General features: G+C 54.3%; 1 protein-coding gene across 1 annotated transcript in view; it reads right to left on the reverse strand.

Moving 5' to 3' along the window:
* The window catches only part of KMT2C (lysine methyltransferase 2C), a 184786-nt gene that overhangs the window by 64876 nt on the left and 101195 nt on the right, over positions 1-18715 (reverse strand). The window contains 7 exon segments of the mRNA XM_056134804.1: positions 1998-2662; positions 5556-5621; positions 6594-6722; positions 8026-8177; positions 8532-8701; positions 15534-15648; positions 17499-17670. Of these exon segments, the coding sequence (XP_055990779.1) occupies positions 1998-2662; positions 5556-5621; positions 6594-6722; positions 8026-8177; positions 8532-8701; positions 15534-15648; positions 17499-17670 (1469 nt within the window).

An 18715-nucleotide genomic window follows, 5' to 3' on the forward strand; every position in this document is an offset into this window, starting at 1 on the left:
GCTAAGAACCAGCAGGCGTGGTGCCCCGACAGCGACCTCAGAGAGCGGAAAGGCAGACCCCGGGTCCACGTGAGGAACGGAGGTGGGATTCCCCACGCAGGCAAACACATGCTGCTTGCCCGAACAACCCAGGGGTCGGTCCCAGCTCTCAGCAAGGACGGGGACAGAAGCAGGAGCCCCTCCGCCCCACGGACAAGCCGCACAGCGCCTGAGGCAGAGAGCAGCAGGGACGAGCGGGCGCACAGCCACCACCAGACCCCCGCGGCTGACGGCAGCGCGGCACAGGGCGGCAGGCCACCGCCAGAACCGGGACCCGAAAGAGAACAGGGCCCAGCCCAGAGGCCGCTCATAAAGAATGCAAATAGTAAGATTAAGATACTGGACTGCGCCCTGCTGGCAAGGAAGCATCTGCCCTGCGCGTGGCTGACCCAGACTCCATCCCCGGCATCCCATGTGGTCTCCATACCCAAAGCCCGCCAGAAGGAAGCCCCGAGCATCGCCGAGTGTGGCCCCCGAATGAACAATGAAATAAATTTGCAATGCTAAAGCATTTCCAGGGGAAAAAACTACATCGTTATTAAAGGAGTATACGTCATTATAAACGACATAAAATTTACTTAGATAGATAGACAGACATTTAAAGACCAAGACAACTGGTTTTAGAATAATCTCAGTGAAACAGAAAATCGATGTCCAGGCCTGGGAAGGCCCGAACTCATGCCTCTGCCTTAGAGGAACAGCAAGCTCCAGGGGGCAACTGCACAGCTCCAGGACGATTTCTGTCTTTAGCAAATAAACTGTATCTGGAATTTACTTAGAGGATGCTAATTTTTCCATTAAAATAAAATGCAATCTTAGTATTCTACTGAGCCTCTAATTCCAAAAATCGATAACTACTCGATTGAAAAGTGATCCTGGGGGCCAGGGGAGAGGGCGGCAAGGAGGGTCTCGCCTTGCACTGACCCAAGACTGATCCCACACGGTCTCCCGAACCCCGCCAGGAGGGATCCTGAGCACGGAGTCCAGAGTAACCGAGCATCACTGGGTGTGACCCCCCCAAACCAACAAACACACAAAACGAAAAGTCAAACTCCAAAACCAAGAGAATGAAAACTCCGAGAGTTACGAGCGTGACTAGCAGTGAGTGCGCGGGGGCCCCACGCCCCGGGCTCAGGATGGCTGCGTTGTGCCGAGGACCAACTGGGTGGGAGCGTGCAAGGCAAGGGCCCTACCTAACCCACACCCTTTCCCTGCCTGCCAGGATCCATTTCTCCTCCGACTTTCCCTTTTTCTCTTGCCGTTTGGAAGTCCAGGAAGCAGGTGTTCTGTGTGAGGCGCGCTTCGGTCCTACTCCCAAGAACGGGCCGTTCCCTCAAACGGCAGGACCCAGAGCCCAAACAGGCAGAGCAAGGGCACCTGGAGGTCTGCCAAGTCTAAGGGCACCCCGAGAAATCAGTTAAGCTGCAACTTGGAGGGAAAAAATGCCACCAGAAGATTACGGATAGAAAAACTAAAACGAGAAACCCACTGTCTTCTTCCCCGCTCCCCTGCCCCGCAAATCCCAAATATCCCGGTTTAAACTCTCAGACACCAGGGGCTGGAGAGGCAGCATAGTGGGTAAGACACTTGCCCGGCATGCAACTGACCCGGTTCAATCCCCGGCATCCCATGTGGTCCCCCGAGCACCACCAGGAGTGATCCCTGAGCACAGAGCCAGGTCTGACCCACTAAAACAAAAACAAACGAAATTCCAAGGGAATTGCAGAATATTAAGGCTTTTCTCTTGGGAACCATCGTTAAACAGGGCACTCAACTGAGACCCTAAGGGACATCACTTCCACTTGAATCATCGCCTTCCTCATCAGCTCTCCTTGGGAACGGCCAAAACCCGTCAGTGGACACTGCATATCCGGCCGCCCTGAAGACAGGCTGGCCTCGGGAGCCGGGAGGCCACTGCTGAGACACGGCGCACACTGCGGCCCAGGAAGCCCACCTACCTGCTTGGACCGGGGCCTTCCCGGGGAGAACTTCCGCTTGGTGATGGCGGGCTTGCCCATGCCGATTTTGGGGGTGACCGCGACATAGGCCGCTGGCATGCTTCCGGCAGGGGCGCTGAGGGCGGGAGGGTCACTCTGCAGCGTGTCAGGGCCGGGCAAGTCGGCCGGGAGTGGCGGGGAGGAAGACACGCTGGCCTTGCCCATGTCTGCGGCGGCTGGCAGCACCGGCTCGGCCTCTGAGGACAGCTGGGTCGGTCCATCCTGGCAAGGCCCATCCTTTTCTGTGCTCTCCGCAGGGGGAGTCGTTCCGGCGGAGGCATCCGTGCCTTCCTGCTGTGCTGCTTCGGTGGGCGCCGGCGGGTCCTGGGCACACACGGCAGTCCTGTCTCCACACGGGGTCCCAGGGGCTTCCAGCGGGTCTGCCGCGGCGGCTTCGGGGGGTCGTGGTGCTTCGACGGGCGCCACCGTCCTTGGGGCCTCGGACAAGTTCAGCTCCTCGTGCTGGTGCCCGAAGACGTCCACACTTTCTGTGACTTCCATTTTGCTTTCACTCTGATCGTCGTGACACACGTGCTCCGCTGGAGGTGACATTCCTACTTTCTCATGAGCCACTTCGTGAGAAATCTGATTTTCCAATTCAGGATTCATTTCATCTTGAGATGATTCTACGAGATTTGGAAGAGTCGTTACATTGGTGTATCTGCATCTTACGCATCGGTCAACTTGTATCTTAAAAGTCGGGGGGGGGGGGGCGTTTCTAAACATTTTCAGCTGAATGATGGAAATCTGAGGGCATTCACCAAGAAAGGCAGTAACTGGGGCTAGAGTGATAATACAGCAGATAGGGCACTGGCCTTGCACACAGGCAGCCCCGGTTTAATCCCGGGCACCCCATATGGTCCCCCCTAACCCACCAGGAGTGATCCCTGAGTGCAGTTGTGGCCCTTCAAAACCCCCAGCCCCAATAAACAAAATTGGCTTTCAGTGAAACTATTCCATGTAGGAAGTTTCAACAGTTTGGACACTTAAACTAAACTTCATAGGCTGAGTTACACTCATTTTAAAGCTAGGAAAAGGAGGCTCAGTGTACCAGGTAAAGTGTCCAGGTTAAAAAAACGAAGATCAGGGCCCAGAGTTAGTAAAGGGGTGATGGTGTTTGCCTTGCATGAGCCAACCCGGGTTCAACTCCCAACACCCAATATGGTCTCCCCAAGCCACCAGGAGTGAACCTGAGCAGAGAAGAGTAAGCCCTGAGCACCAATGGGTGTGGCCCAGAAACCAAAGATTATTCAAAAACATTGTTCCAGAATGTAAAGATATTTTGTAACAAGAGGCACCTCAAACAAACAAACAAAAAGGCTTTCATCTACCAAATGAGTGATCACAGTTAAACATTTTACTCAGCTAAAAAAGTTCCGATATACTTGATACATTTTGGGGACGCTAATAATCGTCCTATTTTTGTGCCACACCTGGCAGTGCTCAGGACTGACTCCTGGCTCTGTGCCAGGGATCACTCCTGGCGGTGCTTGGAGGACCCTCTGGTGGGATACTGGTCATTGAACCCGGGTCGGTAGCATGAGGCAAATGTGGCTGGCCCAATACAGACTATCATCTTAATTCTCTCTCATCACCGATGATTAGAGACTGAACCGTCAATGAACATGGTAAGAAACACACACATGATGCATCAACTAGTGAATTTCAAACCAAAACCTTTAAAATTAAACCTTCAGGCCAACCTCTCTATTGGAAATTTAACAGAGATGGATCTAAGTAGGTCTCCCAGGAAGCAGCACTGGAGAGAAAGAACAGTGTCACTGTATCACCGTCATCCTGTTGTTCATCGATTGCCTCGAGCAGGCCCCAGTAACGTCTCCTTCGTCCTAGCCCAGCGATTTTAGAAAGTGCCACATTCGAGGCTCTTTCAGGGTCAGGAGAATGAGACCCACCATTGTTACTGGTTTTTGGCATATTGGGTACACCATGGGGAGTTTGCCAACTCTGCCATGTGGGCAGGATACATTTGGTAGCCCGCCAAGTTCTCCAGAGCAAGAACTAGATAATAAGATGCCACATGGCCACATTTGCAGCCGCACACTTCCGGAAGCGGGGTTCCATATGGGACCACATGGCGCCAGGGGCAGTTGGTGGGTGGAACGCCTACACACTGGAAGACACTAATCTCAAATTCCATCAGGGTGATTTTAAGTTACACCAGCCAAGGCCGAAGCCCTCAGTTACTAAGGTAATGAAATGCACCTATGTTTCAAAAGAAACGTCACTTCCCGTTGCCACTTGTTGGGCTTTGGTTTGTTTGGGGGCGTTGCTGGCAGTGCTCCCACTCAGGAGTCTATTCTGATGGTTTGCTCGGACCCCCGGGGCTCGACAGCTAGGCCTGCCCAGCCCATGGCTACCTCTCCTGTCTCACTCCCACTACGAGATCTGACTGTACTTAACATTTTAAGCAAGAAGACAAAGCATTTTTAAAAGAATTTAAAAAATAATAATAAAAAAAGGTTTTTTGGTTTTTTTTTGCTTTTTGGGTCACACCTGGCAATGCACAGGGGTTACTCCTGGCTGCACTCAGGAATTACTCCTGGCGGTGCTCAGGGGACCACATGGGATGCTGGGAAATGAATCTGGGACAGCCATGTGCAAGGCAAATGCCCTACTTGCTGTGCTATTGCTCCAGCCCCAAGAAAGAAAATTTTAAAAAATTAATACACATAATTAGAGAATGAACATTGAGTACCATCATGTGAATGACTCAAATCAAACTTGTCTTTTAAGATATAGGAGCCCTACCACTAAGTAAATGATGGTTGGAGGGCTCACTCGAGATCGGAGATGTGTGCCGAAAGTAGACTATGGACCAAACATGATGGCCACTTAGTAGCTGTATTGCAAACCGTAACACCCAAAAGGAGAGGGAGTGAAAGGGAAGGTGCCCGACACCGAGGCTGCGGGGGTGGGGTGGGGGTGGCGGGAGGGATGCTGGGATCATTGGTGGTGGAGAATGGGCACTGGGGGTGGGATGGGTGCTCGATCATTGTATGACTGAAATGTAATCACGAAAGTTCGTAAGTCTGTAACTGTATCTCACGGTGATTCATAAAAAAATATATACATATACGTACATATATATAGGAACCCTAAATTTCGTGCTCACAGAAAAACTTGCTGCAAAAAGCAGCACGTACAAAACACAAATAGCTCCTCAGGAAATTCACTTTTTTATGCTAGGCAGAGGGCATAAGGCTAAAACGCAAACACAATCTCTGTGCAAGTAGTTCCCGGTTCTGTCCTGCTCTAAGTTTCAGATACTGCTTCAACGAGCCTATCGCGGCCAGTCAGGAGTGACCACAACCTCCAAACGGGCACAGGGCTGGCAGAAGGTCAACCAGACAACACCAAGGGCACCTTTAGAAAGCCACTGCCCAAGTCTTTCAGGCAAAGGCGCACTAAAGCGAAGAGGCAACACTGCGAGTGTGTGCGGCAGAGGGCGACTCTCTCGGACCCCTCGGAAAGCGGGCGGGCGGGCAATCAGGTGCTTACCAGCAGCGGAGCCGAGGGTCAGCGGTCCTTCTCTCCCGAGCTGCTCTCCCGTGGGGACCTGCACTGCTGGGAACACACATTTATGACACGTTTATGAAATGCTAGCATGTGGTCAGAATTCCCTGCGTAGTCAATTAACATTACTTAGCCTAGAGTCAAAAGCCAATTTCCAAGCAAAACAAACCCTTCCATTACGGAGCCGGATCTTGATAACAAAGTAACTAACAAAGTGACTACACTCCCTCCAGCTGGGTGATGTTTTTCTGTGTCTTTACAAAGTAGCACCTTGGAAAGGTTTCAAGGGACTTAATCTCAAAGGCTTTTTTGTTTCTTTGAAAGAACTGTAGCACTGTCCTCAGGCTGTTCATCGATTTGCTCCAGCGGGGGCAGTAACATCTCCATCCTGAGACTTCTTGTTACTGTGTTTGGCATATGAATACACCACGGGGAACTTGCCAGGCTTTGCCACACGGGGGAGATGCTCTCTGTACCTTGCCGGGCTCTTCTAGAGGAGCGGAGGAATCGAACCCGGCTCGGCCAGGCCAGCTGCATGCAAGACAAACGCCCTACCGCTGTGCTAGCCCTTCACCATTCTCCGAACATGGATTTTGAAAAACACTTAAAAAATTGCAAAATCACATTAGAAGACTTCACTTAAACTGCTGCTAGGGTCTTGGAAACTGCAACCTCAAGTGCAACAAGGTATACCAGAGGTGAATGGAGGAGCCGTAGCTGTTCCGAGAAAAAGCTTCTCCCCAAACAGGGCCAGACTTCCAGGCCAGGGGCCAGGACCTACTGTTTGCATTCACCTGCCTGACGGGATCCGCTCACTCCATTCTGCACAGGTAGACACACAGCCCCGGAACCCTGCGGTGCCAGCGGCAGCAGGCCTGCCCCGAGGACCCATGAATTCCACCTTCTCTGGAGCCTGCAGAGGGCCCCTGCTGGCATCCTTCCCTTCCCTGCAGCCGGGGCTCCGGCGTCCGTGCACAGACTCTGCTGAGAACCACACGGTGCCGTGAGCAGAGGCCTCCTTACCGTCTGGAACAATTCCAGGCGCGGCCTCCTGCCCGGCCATGTGACCAGTGACGGCGTCCTCGGTGACCGCATGCCTCAGGAACACCGCCTGGTCCTCGGGGCCGTCAACTTCCATTTCATTGCTATAATCTGAACAGAGACAGTTCGATTCTTTACTTCAGAATCAGCTTCTGGTTCTAGTAACAATGTCAATCATTTCTTCTAGGGAGGGCAAATGATTTTTTTTAATGCTATTATTTTCTGATTTTTCCAGGCAGAACATGTGGATTTAGAATCTTTTCACACTTGGGCCAGATGCCCATCAGGCCAGTGTGCCCACTGTCCAGCAGACACCCAGGGTGGCCCGTCAGCATCTCCTGAACCCAAACCCCAACACCAGAAATGTGGATACGACAATGGATGGAGAGGAAACGGACCTGACTGCTCTGCAGCGTGGCTCCCGGCTCAAGCCATCCCCAGCGGCCGGGAGACACTCCCCCCGGCCACCAGACCTGAGGTCCGTCCCAGGGCAGGCGGAGCCCACAGGGAGCCTCCCACCCTACCCAACACAACGGGGCACGGGAGGGGGTGCAGAGCCCCGGGGTCCACTTCTTAAAGTGTTTTTGTCTTTCTGGGTCACAGAGCGGCTCAGGGGTTACTCCTGGCTCTGCGCTCAGGGATTTCTCCTGGAGGTGCCCGGGACAGCACCCTGGTGGGCCGCATGAGGGCTAGAGCCCTCCCTGCTGTACCATCGTTCCAGCCCGTCCCTATTTTTCTAAAGCGTCAGTTTAATCCCTCTCGGGGGATAAAGCAGGTGATACTGCTGGGCTCCTGCAAGCTGCCATCCACAGGACCAAAATGGGGAACAGGTGTGGTGAGCAGGTGTGGGGGCTATTTCTCAGTCAGTCAGGCCACCTGCTTGGCGCCCCAGGGTGCTGGGGTGCCCCCTTCCCGAGGCCCGGGGCACACAGGGCTGCTTTCTCAGCCTCGAGGAACTCTGTTTCTCACCAACAGTCTCCTACTCAAACTGCCCCACACCTGACCCCAGTCTTGGGCTCAAGGCGTGAAAATCAGGGCCAGGAGACAGCAAAGCAGTGATGGGGCAGGCCCAGCACACTCCGACCCAGGCACGACCAGGGCACCGCTGGGCAGCGTCCCAGGCAGTAAATGGCCAATTCACGCCTGGTCCGCACAGGGAACTGACTGCCCAGTTGGCCGAGACGGCGTGACCCTCGCCCCCGCCCTCACACCGACAAGAACAGTGTGAAGTCAGATGCATCGGGCATCGGGAGGGCCCAGATTCCCGGGTGCCAGCAGGCCACATGGCTGAGCACACAGCCCCACCGAGCACCGAGGGTACCGGTGCCCACTGGTGCGCCCTCAGAGGCGGACGTTGTGGTCCGGTCCACGGGGCCCCCAGCAGGACGCGAGCCCAGGAGCCTCTCCGAGTTACCTGAGGGGATTCCCGTCACGTCCAGGCCGACACCGGGCTGGAAGTGGCCCATCTCAGCCGCTAGGTGCCGACAGTACAGGCAGATGTATTCTTCTTTGACCTGAGAATCCAGTTCATGATCTGTTGGTTTGTCACATTCTAAATGAACCCATCTGTGGCGATAAATATATTTAAATAAAATTTTCTATTTTAAAGTCAAGTTAATCACTAGGGAGAAGAGAGGCAATTGCGGAAAAACTGGAGAGAGGCACGTGTGTACGGTGACAGGGGGAGGCTACCAGGTCGGGGACAGAGGCTGGCATGTTCGGACGCCATCTGTGACAGGGTCTCGGGGACGCTCTTTCCTCTTCTCCCACCCCGCGGGCCTGGCCCCGGCACGACCACCTCCCTTGGGGACGGCGTCCAGCACCCAGTACCTGAGGGGCGGCCGCAGCCACAGAAGCTGGACCGCAGAGAGACACGCGAGAGAAGAGGCGACAGGTGCTCGCGGGCGGCGGGACCCTTACCTCCGGCACACGTTACAGTGCAGCGTGTCCTTCTGGGACTCTGGGTGGAGGCGCTTCCCACAGAAAGGACACAGGTCGTCCTGCTGCTGGTAACAGCCGTCACACACCAGGCAGTTGTGGTGCCACTGGGGGCTGGACCGTGTGCCACAGACGACACAGACTCTGCAATTCTAACACCGGGAGAGAGAGGCAAGGTGTATTACGCATCTGCACCGCCGTGCCGGTCTCCAGGCCCCGGAGTCAGACACTCGTGGATGAAGCCTCGACTTTTATCCTCCTGAGGGCACACACGGGATGCTTCTGAAATAGCCCTTCGCACCTGGCACGAATCCCCCCTCATCCCATACTAAAAAACTCCAGAAAAAGAGACATCTGGGAAGCCTAGTGAGAAAACCAGCAACAACGCAGCGCAAACATCCGAGAAGAATCCTCCAGTCAGGCCCCGGCCGTCGACGAAGCTACTCAGCCGGCTGACCGCCTTCTCCGGCGCAAGGTGGCCCCACCGACGCCAGGCCACAAACACGCCGTGCTGCCCCGGATCTGGCCGGGACTCCCCGGATTTTCAGAAGAAAACATCACTATCCTTCTCCAAGTATGAGGCTGAGAGAGACCAGCTGGCTTGCCAGATGCCCAGCGCGGGGAGGGAAGTGGTGCCCACATGCCAGGCCCCTGCCCAGCTCCACACTCAGGGAAAGGGATGCAGCCGTGGCCGGGCAGGGCACTGGCCTTCATGTGGAAGGTGCTGGGTTCGAGACACAGCAAGCCTAAACTTCAGCCCACCCATGACCTCAAATCAGTAAAAAGAAACGATTTAGGGCGGAATGGGACACTAAGCCAGTAAGAAAGGGGAGCTCCTAACTCACGCAAGCTGCAGGCTCCTTAGAGGTACCCAGCAAACAAAGACACAGTAAACACCGGCAGGAAGACTGAACAAAATAAGACCCTGACAGCAGATAGCAGACCTCAACAGACAGACTCCACGAGCCAAGTAGGAAAACAAGACACTTCTGAACAGACTTCATACTAGAACTTTAGGAATGGTTAAAGAGAGGAAAATACACGAAAGAAATCTACCGTTATGGTGTCTGGGGGGAAAAATTTTCAACAGATGCGAAAAAGGCTTTTAGAAAGATAAAAACCCAGTCCTGAAAAAAATCTTGAGAGGGGCTGGAGCAATAGTTCAGTGGGAAGGGCGTTTGCCTTGCACACGGCCGACCCAGGTTCAATTCCCAGCATCCCATGTGGTTCCCCGGGCACCGCCAAGAGTGATTCCTGAGTGCATGAGCCAGGAGTGACCCCTGAGCATCGCTGGGTGTGATCCAAAAAGCAAAATAAATAAAGTCTTGAGAAAAAAAGTAAAGACGGGATTTCTGTGACGCCCCACACGTCTTCGCCTAGGTCAGCACTTTCTGCCTGGGGACCCGAGCAGCACATCCACTGAGGCCAGAGGGGGCCAGAGGGACGGGCACCTTGGGCAGCAGTAAGGGCTCTGCTCGAAGCGGACCCGCGGCACCCGGTGTTCCCCAGGCACAGCCAAGTATGATCCGAAAAATAAGATTTACAACTCGGGGAGGGAAAGGTGCCACTCGCCACTACAGGAGTGTCCCAAGAAGCGGCCAGGCAGGGACTGACAGGAGAGCTTCGGGTTTGCTGGTTTGGTTTATGATGCTGAACCCTGGGGTGGCAGATTTCGGGCAAAGGCAAATGGGTTTTGTGTTTTTCCCAACTTTTAAAGTTTGCTATTCTCCATTAAGGTCTCTGCAGGGCGGGGGCTTCAAGATCACTCCTGGGTCTGGGGATCAATCCTGGGTCAGCCACAAGCACGAGCCAATCCCCCCTCCCCCCGCCCCATTCTATCTCTTGGACAGTCGCTTGTTTCGTCCAGTGTTCCCACACAACACAGCGACAGGCATTCTAGCGGGACCAACGGGGAAGAGAGCCCGGCCCGCCAAGCACTGAGGAACCGTCTTGCCCAATTCCTCCAAGTTTGACTGTCCTGCGCTTTGGGGGGTCTCCTATAATGGCACCCCCTGGACCTATTTCCCCTCAGGGACCGGCCTGAACCCCAAAGGGCTTCAAGGCCTCCCAGGAGGGTCGGCCTTCACAGAGCTGGGGAAACGCGAAAGCCCTGTGGTCCCTGCTAGCTAACCCCTAACCTGGCTCTCCGCCAGCACTAAAGGGCTGCAACAGGCCTCAGAATACTCCACAGGTGACTTGCGTAAAGGGCGGCGGGCCCCCGGGGCAGCAGAGCAGGGAGCCCGGCAGAACTGAGGGACCACGGGGAGGGAGGGAGCTGGCTGGAGGCAGGAAGTGGCTCAGGAAGGTCGGAGGACTTGCAGAGGGCCCCGTGTGTCAGCAGGGGCGCAGCCATCCCCGTCACCCGTCACCCGCAGACGCCTCCCTAGCGCAGAGCCCAGAGGAAGCTCCCGGGACCTTCAGGAAGCAGCTAGAGAGAGACGTGTTTCTCGGGGGCACTTGGGAAGCGGACCCATGGTTCTGCTCTGCTTTTGTTCTTAAGGCCACACCAGACGAGGTTCCTCGCTCCCGGGAGCTCGGGGACCACACGGTACTGAGCCCGTCGGCCTTCAGAACAGAGCCACAGGGAAAGGCCGTCGGCCTCGGAGTCACACAATTCCTTGTCACAGGAAAATGAGCAAGACTTCAAACAACTGGGCCATAAAACGACATCGGAATGTATAGAGAGGATGTGGTGTTTTGTTTTTGGGTCACACCCGGCGATGCTCAGAGGTTCCTCCTGGCTCTGCACTCAGGAATGACTCCTGGCGGTGCTCGGGGGCCCCTATGGGATGCTGGGAATCGAACCCGGGTCGGCCGCGTGCAAGGCAAACGCCCTCCCCGCTGTGCTATCGCTCCAGCCCGAAAGCAAGATAGTCTTTACGGAACGAAACTCAGAAAGATGCGGGCGTAGGGGTAGAAGAGGAGCCCAAGAGAGGAGGCTTGAGCCAGCAGGAGGGCACGCTCGCGGGCACACAGGGAAGCCAGGAGGTGGGTTTCAAGACGTGGGCTGCCCACTGTATGTGGGCAACGGGCTGCCTCGCATGTGGCCCACAAGGTTTGACCCCCCCCCCCCCCCCCAGCAGTGACTCCTGAGTGCAGAGCCAGGAGCAAACCGAGCACCGTGGACTGTGGCCAGAAAACAAAACAAATAAAAATAAAAACAAAACAGAGGACAAATATTTCTCACTTCTTCATTTTCAACAGTAAGAAAAATTTCTCTTTTCAACAATTCCAAACTTGAATCAAATTCTGAAATCCAAGTCACTGCAGGAAGTATAAGGAACACAGAGGAAGTTAGAAAGAAAAGTTAGCTTTAAGTAGCCAATCACTTCAAGCACCAACTCACTCGAAACAGCTGACCACTGAAATCCTTCCACCTGATTCTCATTGAAAACGACACCTAAAGATTGCCTCCCCCCCCCCCCAATGTTTTCCTATGAAAGGATCACACACAACTGGTGAAGAAAAGCCCTATGTGACCGACCAGACCTCGGAGCCAGGGACAGCAAATATCTAGTTTAAAACACCGAAGGCCCCGGAGAAAGAAGAGCCCCACGGGGAGCAAAGGCCCCGTCTTTCTGCACTGCCCGCGGCCGGGAATGTAAGGGTCAGGGGCCGTGGCACAAACCAGGAGGGCGACCCGGTTAGTCAGCTGAGCCCTGGCCAGCCTGCTCGACCCCCCAGGTCACTTACAGCGATGCGGCCGCGGACACCTCGATCCGGCCACCGGCGGGTGGTGCGGTCGGGGCGCAGGGCAGGGCGCATGGGCACTCGGGGCTGCCCGCTCTCTGCCCCCCAGCGACAAGAACTCGATTAAAATCGTCATAAAATCCGCAGCTACAGTGGCCGCTCGAAGCCAACCCAGGGACTTGCTCTGGGGGAGCCGCGCCTGCGCCCGCGCCTTAAGCAAGCAGGCCCCGCCCACCACGCAGGGGCCCACACACCTGGGCGAGGCATCCCTGCCCACAGGCGGCCCGCAGGGCTCCCCACACCCCGCCGCCAATGCTTCCCGCTGCCAATGCTTCCCGCCCCCAGTCCTCCCCAAAGCGCAGGGGCCCAGAATCCTTGCACAGAAGCGCAGCCGGGGCCCACAGGCGCGGAGCCTCTGGGGGGTGATGTGCGTGGACCGCGAGAGGCCCAGCCGGTGTCCTCAGCCAGCTCCCAGCAGCAGCCCACCGGTACCCGCGCAGGAGGGGTCAGTCCTGCCCCACGTGTGAGGAATCACTGGGTCGGCGCCCTGTTTAGGAGTCTCCATGTTGCCACAAGCCACCAATCTTCACAGCCTAGCAGAGTCGGACCATTTTCAAGACGGATTTGACACCAACGCCACTGCCAAGGTAGCCTCCAACATCACTCGGTGCCAGAGGAAGGCTTAGACTTTGAACCGGCCCGTGGAGAAAAAATGACTTTGTATTAAATCCGACCTTGGCCGTTGTTTCCAAGAAACATCACGAGTTTAATATCTAAGTTACAGAGCTGGAATGAGAGTACAGCCAACACGGCGTGCACGCAGTCAACCCGGACCCATCCCTGGAGCCCCGTATGGTTTCACGAGCACCCCCCCCCCCGGCCCCCTGCCAGGAATCCCTCCTGAACTTGGCAGATGTGACCCAAGAGCAAACTTTCAAAAGTCTTAACTTACAAATGTGATTGTTTTATTTTTTAAGCCAGTAACTACTGCACCTAAAATCTTTGCATGCCTATAAGGCCGCTCTATAAAACTGATCACCCTTCAGGGTCAGAGAGGTAATCCAGCAGGCTGGGCACCGGCAGCCAACCTCAGTTCCATCCCCAGAACCCGACGCTAGCCGCCTCCGGCGCTCTCAAGAGTGGCCCGAGCACAGAGTCTGGAGGAAGTCCTGCGCACCGCCAAGTGTGGCCCCCGAAACAACGAACCTAGTTGCACTCCGTGTGGAGACTGCGGCCCTTCAGCGCTTTGGCTCACAGCCCACCAGAAAGTGAGGGTCAGATCAAGGCAGGCTCTGGGGCCAAAGAGCCCAGGGCTCCCGTAGGCGGGTGCGCAGGGCTGGTCCCCGAAATGCACTTGTCTGCAAAGGCAGACTTCCCAGGACGCACGGGGGCCACGTCTGGTCAGTTTTATCCTAGCAAAGTACAGAGTAAATGTTTGTAATAAGTTTATTCTTCTGTCAGTTGAGAAGTCACGGTCCGTGTCAGTCACTCTCTTTCGGCCTCACTCCGTGGTGCTCTCAGCATCTGCCAGCCCGATGCTCAGCCCAATTCTAGCAGTGCTCACAGCCATGCGGGGGGGGGGGGGGGGGGGGGACCAGCTTCCGGGATGCAACCGTCACTGCAGCCTTGAGCTACCTTCCTTCAGACCCAGTTATTCTCAGCTGGACTTTAAGAACTTAAACATTCTGGGGTTGGAGGGACAGGACAGCAGCGAGGGCGTTTGCCTCGCATGCAGCTGACCAGGTTTGATCCCCTGGCACCCCGGATGGTGCCCTGAGCACCCCTGAGTTACTCCTGAGTGCAGCCAGGAGGAACCCCTGCGCCTCACTGGGTGTGACCCCAAAAAAGAATTCGAAGCACTGGTGCTTCCATAAACGGATCACCCTGAAATTCGTTTTCCTTCCCCGGTACCCACGGTGGGCACTGCTGTCACCTCCGTGTCGGAGACAGAAAGCAGAGGTCGCCGTAAATTCCTCCTCGAGTTTATTGACACCAAGAGAGAACACGGCAGGTGTTCAGCAACACACACGTACCAAACAAATGGCAAGAAAGGAGAAACCGATGATGACAGGAAAAGATTAGCCAACACAGCCTAAAGCATCCCGCAAAGCAGAGATGGGAGAAACTCTTAAATGTCTGAGCCTGACACTGAAGGAAAAGAGAAACCTGAAGGGTCAAACAAAAAGCGTCTAAATCAGCAATCACTAAAATCGCCACATACCATACACAGCTGAATATCCACTATAATCCCAGATGTTTTACAGAAGCACGAAGCACAGGTCCACATAAACACGTCACATACAAAATTGCTGTAAAATCACATACAATGATCCCAAATATTTTAACTTATGTACATAAACATGTTCGTGGAAGTACATGTTTAAATGTGTCTACATATCTCTATCTTAAAAATCACTTTAAAACCACCTAAAAGCCAACTGGTCAAATGAAACATCTTATAGATGTTTTGGTGTGGTGGACTACTTCAGCAAGTTTCTGGGACAAGTCAGGGTTAGATCATTCAGAAACAGTTTCCACACACACACACAAAAAGACATATTTATGCTAATGGGCTCACAGCAACACTTTAAAGTGTTTTCCACGGCTTCTAACTGGAACCACCCCAATGTCCAATCAGCAATTCCACTCAATCAGCTGTGGCATCTCCACAGGCGGGCAAGAAGCATCGCTGGGAGGCCGGCACAGCGGCCAATCGCCAGAGAATCACGCTTCGTCGGAAAGGCCAGGCCGGGGTCCGAGAGTGACTCACGGGCAGACCACGGGCTCCGCCCCCAGCACAGCTCTGTCACGGGTGGCAGCTCCCAAACCAGCAAAACTCATAAACAAAAGGCCAGACCCCATAAAGGGTAGCACTGTAGCACTGTCCTCCCGTTGTTCATCGAATTTGCTCGAGCGGGCACCAGTAACGTCTCCATTGTGAGACTTGTTGTTACTGTGTTTGGCATATCGAATACGTAGCAGGGCCATAAAGGGAACAGATGATATTTTTAAGAAGGGCGGAATCCTCGGGAGAGGCCAGAAGATGGGAGGGGGCGGGGGCACTGGGGGCACTTGACGGGGCACGGCGAATGGTGTGGACAGGTTCATCGCCTCGGGGCGGGGGCTGAGCGGACACTTGTGAGATCAGACAAGTGTCTGCCGATTAAACCGCATCTGAGAGCTGACGGTGATGGAGAGCTTTGAACAGGCATCCAACCTGTCTGCTCGCTATTTAAAGATACATACAGATGGTGACTTTTTCCCCCCTTAGGGAAAAAAAACCCAACAACTTACTTTGCATTTCCAGCCGTTGGTCGGCACGGACTTCATGACTGGCTGAAGGCAGAAGGTGTGGTAGCCTTTGTCACACGTGTCACACACCAGCATCTTGCTGTCTTCTCCCGATTGTCTGAAAAATAAGACGGCGCTCACGATGCCTTACTTCCGACGGGAGATCACGAACCCTCCCCAACACGGCTCCTGGGGACTACCCAAGCGCTCGTTCCTCCGTCTTTCCTGGATAACGGGTACCCGGAGTGGTACCCTCCCACAGGCCCCAGGGCATTGACCTGACTGAACCGCACCCGTGGTGAACGTGCTGTAGTCACCTTCGGGTCCTGCAGAGCAGGGGTGCGGTGGGGGAGTAACTGTGATCTGGCCACGGAATCCGAGTCCTTTCGGAGAAGCTCACACGCGTGGTCCCGTGACTAGAGACCGGTCACAGGTGGGGGTGAGACCCCGACAGCGGAGATGTGAGTGGCCCTCGTGCCAGGCATAAGACGGGAACAGTGGGGGGGAGGGGCAGGCCCAGGTGGAGAGCATCGAATATCTAGCAGGCAACAAGTGCTCACTAAAAAGGCCTAAGGAGAATCACCTGGGCGCGAACTCGCAGGAACCCCCTGGCTGGCAGGAGGCACTGCCGAGGCCGCGGGTGACACGGCCCGAAGGGAAAGAATCCGCCTTGCAGGGAATCGAGAAATGTAGCCTAACGCTGGCCCGGAAGCGTCTCCTAGGAGACTGGGCCCAACCGGCTTTGCTCTCCGCCTGCTCCTGGCTACGGACACGCTCACACACTAGGAGCTGAACTGGGGCAGGATGGGGCGGGCAGAAACGGGCGGGCCGCTGCGTGGACCCCGTGAACAGACGTGAAGAAGACGGGCCGTGAGCCGCATTACAGTCCACGGGATGGGTTCTACACGTTCAACTTGATGAAAAGGAATCCCCCCCCCCCAAAATGTTCTTACTCCTTTCCAAGACACTATGGGAGGTACAGATGAAACAGCAGACATCTACTGACATCTGAACTCTTTAGCTTTGCTGGTTGGGGGGAGGCGGGCTCCCCGCAGAGCCCGGGGGCTCGCCCTGGCTCTAGGCTCCCCGTGTGCTTCTCAGGGCCAAGCTCGCTCTCAGCCCTGCTTCCTTCAGACCTTCACCAAAACAGAAACAAATGCAGATGGTCCTACTCATTCAACAGAAATCTAGGGTATTGCTGCTAATTGTTACGTAACTGTATCTAAAACCAGATGGGTCGTGGCACGTATGGGTAAAATTTCTCCCAGCTACCAAAAATCCTCGGCTTCTAAGTGGTTTGAAGACTGTTGGAGATGCTGGAAACACCCCCCAAGCACCACAATATCCGTTACAGGAGAGAAAACGAAAATCCCGAGAGTTTGGAAATCGGGCGGGAGAAGGCTCCACACGTGTGCCCTGCACCGGGCTGCCAGGATCACAGCCGCACCCCCGCGGGCAAAGGAATTTGGAAAAACGGCCGGACGACGGAGAACAACAAACAAGAAAAGGTCAGCCCCATTACGGACGGGTAACGTCTACTCTGCTTCAGAATCACGGTGACTCAGAGGAACAGGAAATACACTGTTTTTCAAACTAGAGGTCTACTTTGTCAACAGTCGTTTTATGGGCGTACGTGTTCTCTCCTTTTTAAAAACGCTGCTTTAACACTATTATTTTGAAATTGTTGATATCATCCTCGAAGACTCACTGTCATGCTTGTGTGCGTTTTCCCAGCCACCAGAGGAACTTAAATGAATTTCGCTCGGGTTCTGTTTGGACTTGTTTTCGGCGTGAATGTCAACAGATGCGTGGCCACGTTCTAAGTGCGACGAGGCGGTGTGAACGCATCCGTATCCAGCCGCACACAGACGGCCTCACCCCGGCACCATTCGAGGCTCTCCCAGCTCATCCCAGCCCCTTCCAACGCTCTCCCTTAACACACGCCAGAGCAGCGAGACCGAGACTTACTTGCAGTTCTGGCAAACTTTGCACTCGGGACACTGCCAGCCTGCGCGCTTCAGCGGGGTGACCGTGATGTCCAGGCACATTCCGTGGTAGTGCTGACCACACGTGGTGCAGAAGAACTGGTCTAAGAGGTCCCCGGGGCTGTCACACACGGCACAGTTGGCGTCTTCCTTCGCTATAATGAACAGTGAAACAATGAAATGGTTGGGTAAGAATTTGACTTTTTTTTTTTCTGACTTCACAGTTTTTTAAAAAAAAAAGTCACCGTAAAAAGGGAATCTGCATCGTGAAACGCTTGGACCACTGAAGTCACCCACGCTGAGCTGATACTGAACCAGAAAAGGCCTCGAAAGCAAAACACCGCGATGCATCTACCCTCAGCTCCACGCTGCACTGAATCGCAGAGTCTGTGACTGTCTGTGGCCTCGTGTCACTGAGATCTCGAGAACTCTACAATGACTCATATTCCTCGCTCCAGAAGGACGGTGGCACCTATTAGACGGGTACTGGGCTCGCTGGAAAGAACCAAAGGAAAAGCAGAGGCCAAGCAGGACTAAAGAAACCGATCCGCTAAGAGGCTGAATCTACCCGGACGTGCACAAAATCAGTGGAAGTACAAAATTAAGAAAAAACAGTGTCACGGATTAAGATGTATTTTAAGTATAAACAAACTATTTTTTATTAAAATCAAAAGTCTTTCTGAGCACTGCGGTATATGTAAGAGAGAAAATTCATCATGGAAATTAGATATTCGCACACTCTATATTCATTATATTGCCAGCCACTGAAGCAGTAAAAATATCCGTAATTATAGACATCATCTATATATATATGGATGAAAAGAAATAGCTTCCCTTTTCCCCAAACAATCCCTGACACACGATTAACAGGACTGGGACGGAGGCGATGGGGCTTGGGGAGGGGTGAATGGGGGTCTGGAGAGAGCGGGAGACGGGTGGTAGCGCACGTCCGCAACTTTTAAAATGTAAATTGGGAATGCTGTACTCTCTTAAGAGGCGCATTCGAAAATCATCTAGGGGCTGGAGCAATAGCACAGCGGGGAGGGTGTTTGCCTTGCACGCGGCCAATCCAGGCATCCCATATGGTCGGGAGCACTGCCGGGAGTAATCCCCAAGTGCAGAGCCAGGAGTGACCCCTGTGCATTGCTGGGTGTGACCCAAAAAGCAAAAATAAACAAATAAAATAAAAATCACCTAAGA

This window comes from Sorex fumeus, unplaced genomic scaffold, assembly GCF_029834395.1.
Source record: "Sorex fumeus unplaced genomic scaffold, SorFum_2.1 ptg000107l, whole genome shotgun sequence".
NCBI classification, from domain to species: domain Eukaryota; kingdom Metazoa; phylum Chordata; class Mammalia; order Eulipotyphla; family Soricidae; genus Sorex; species Sorex fumeus.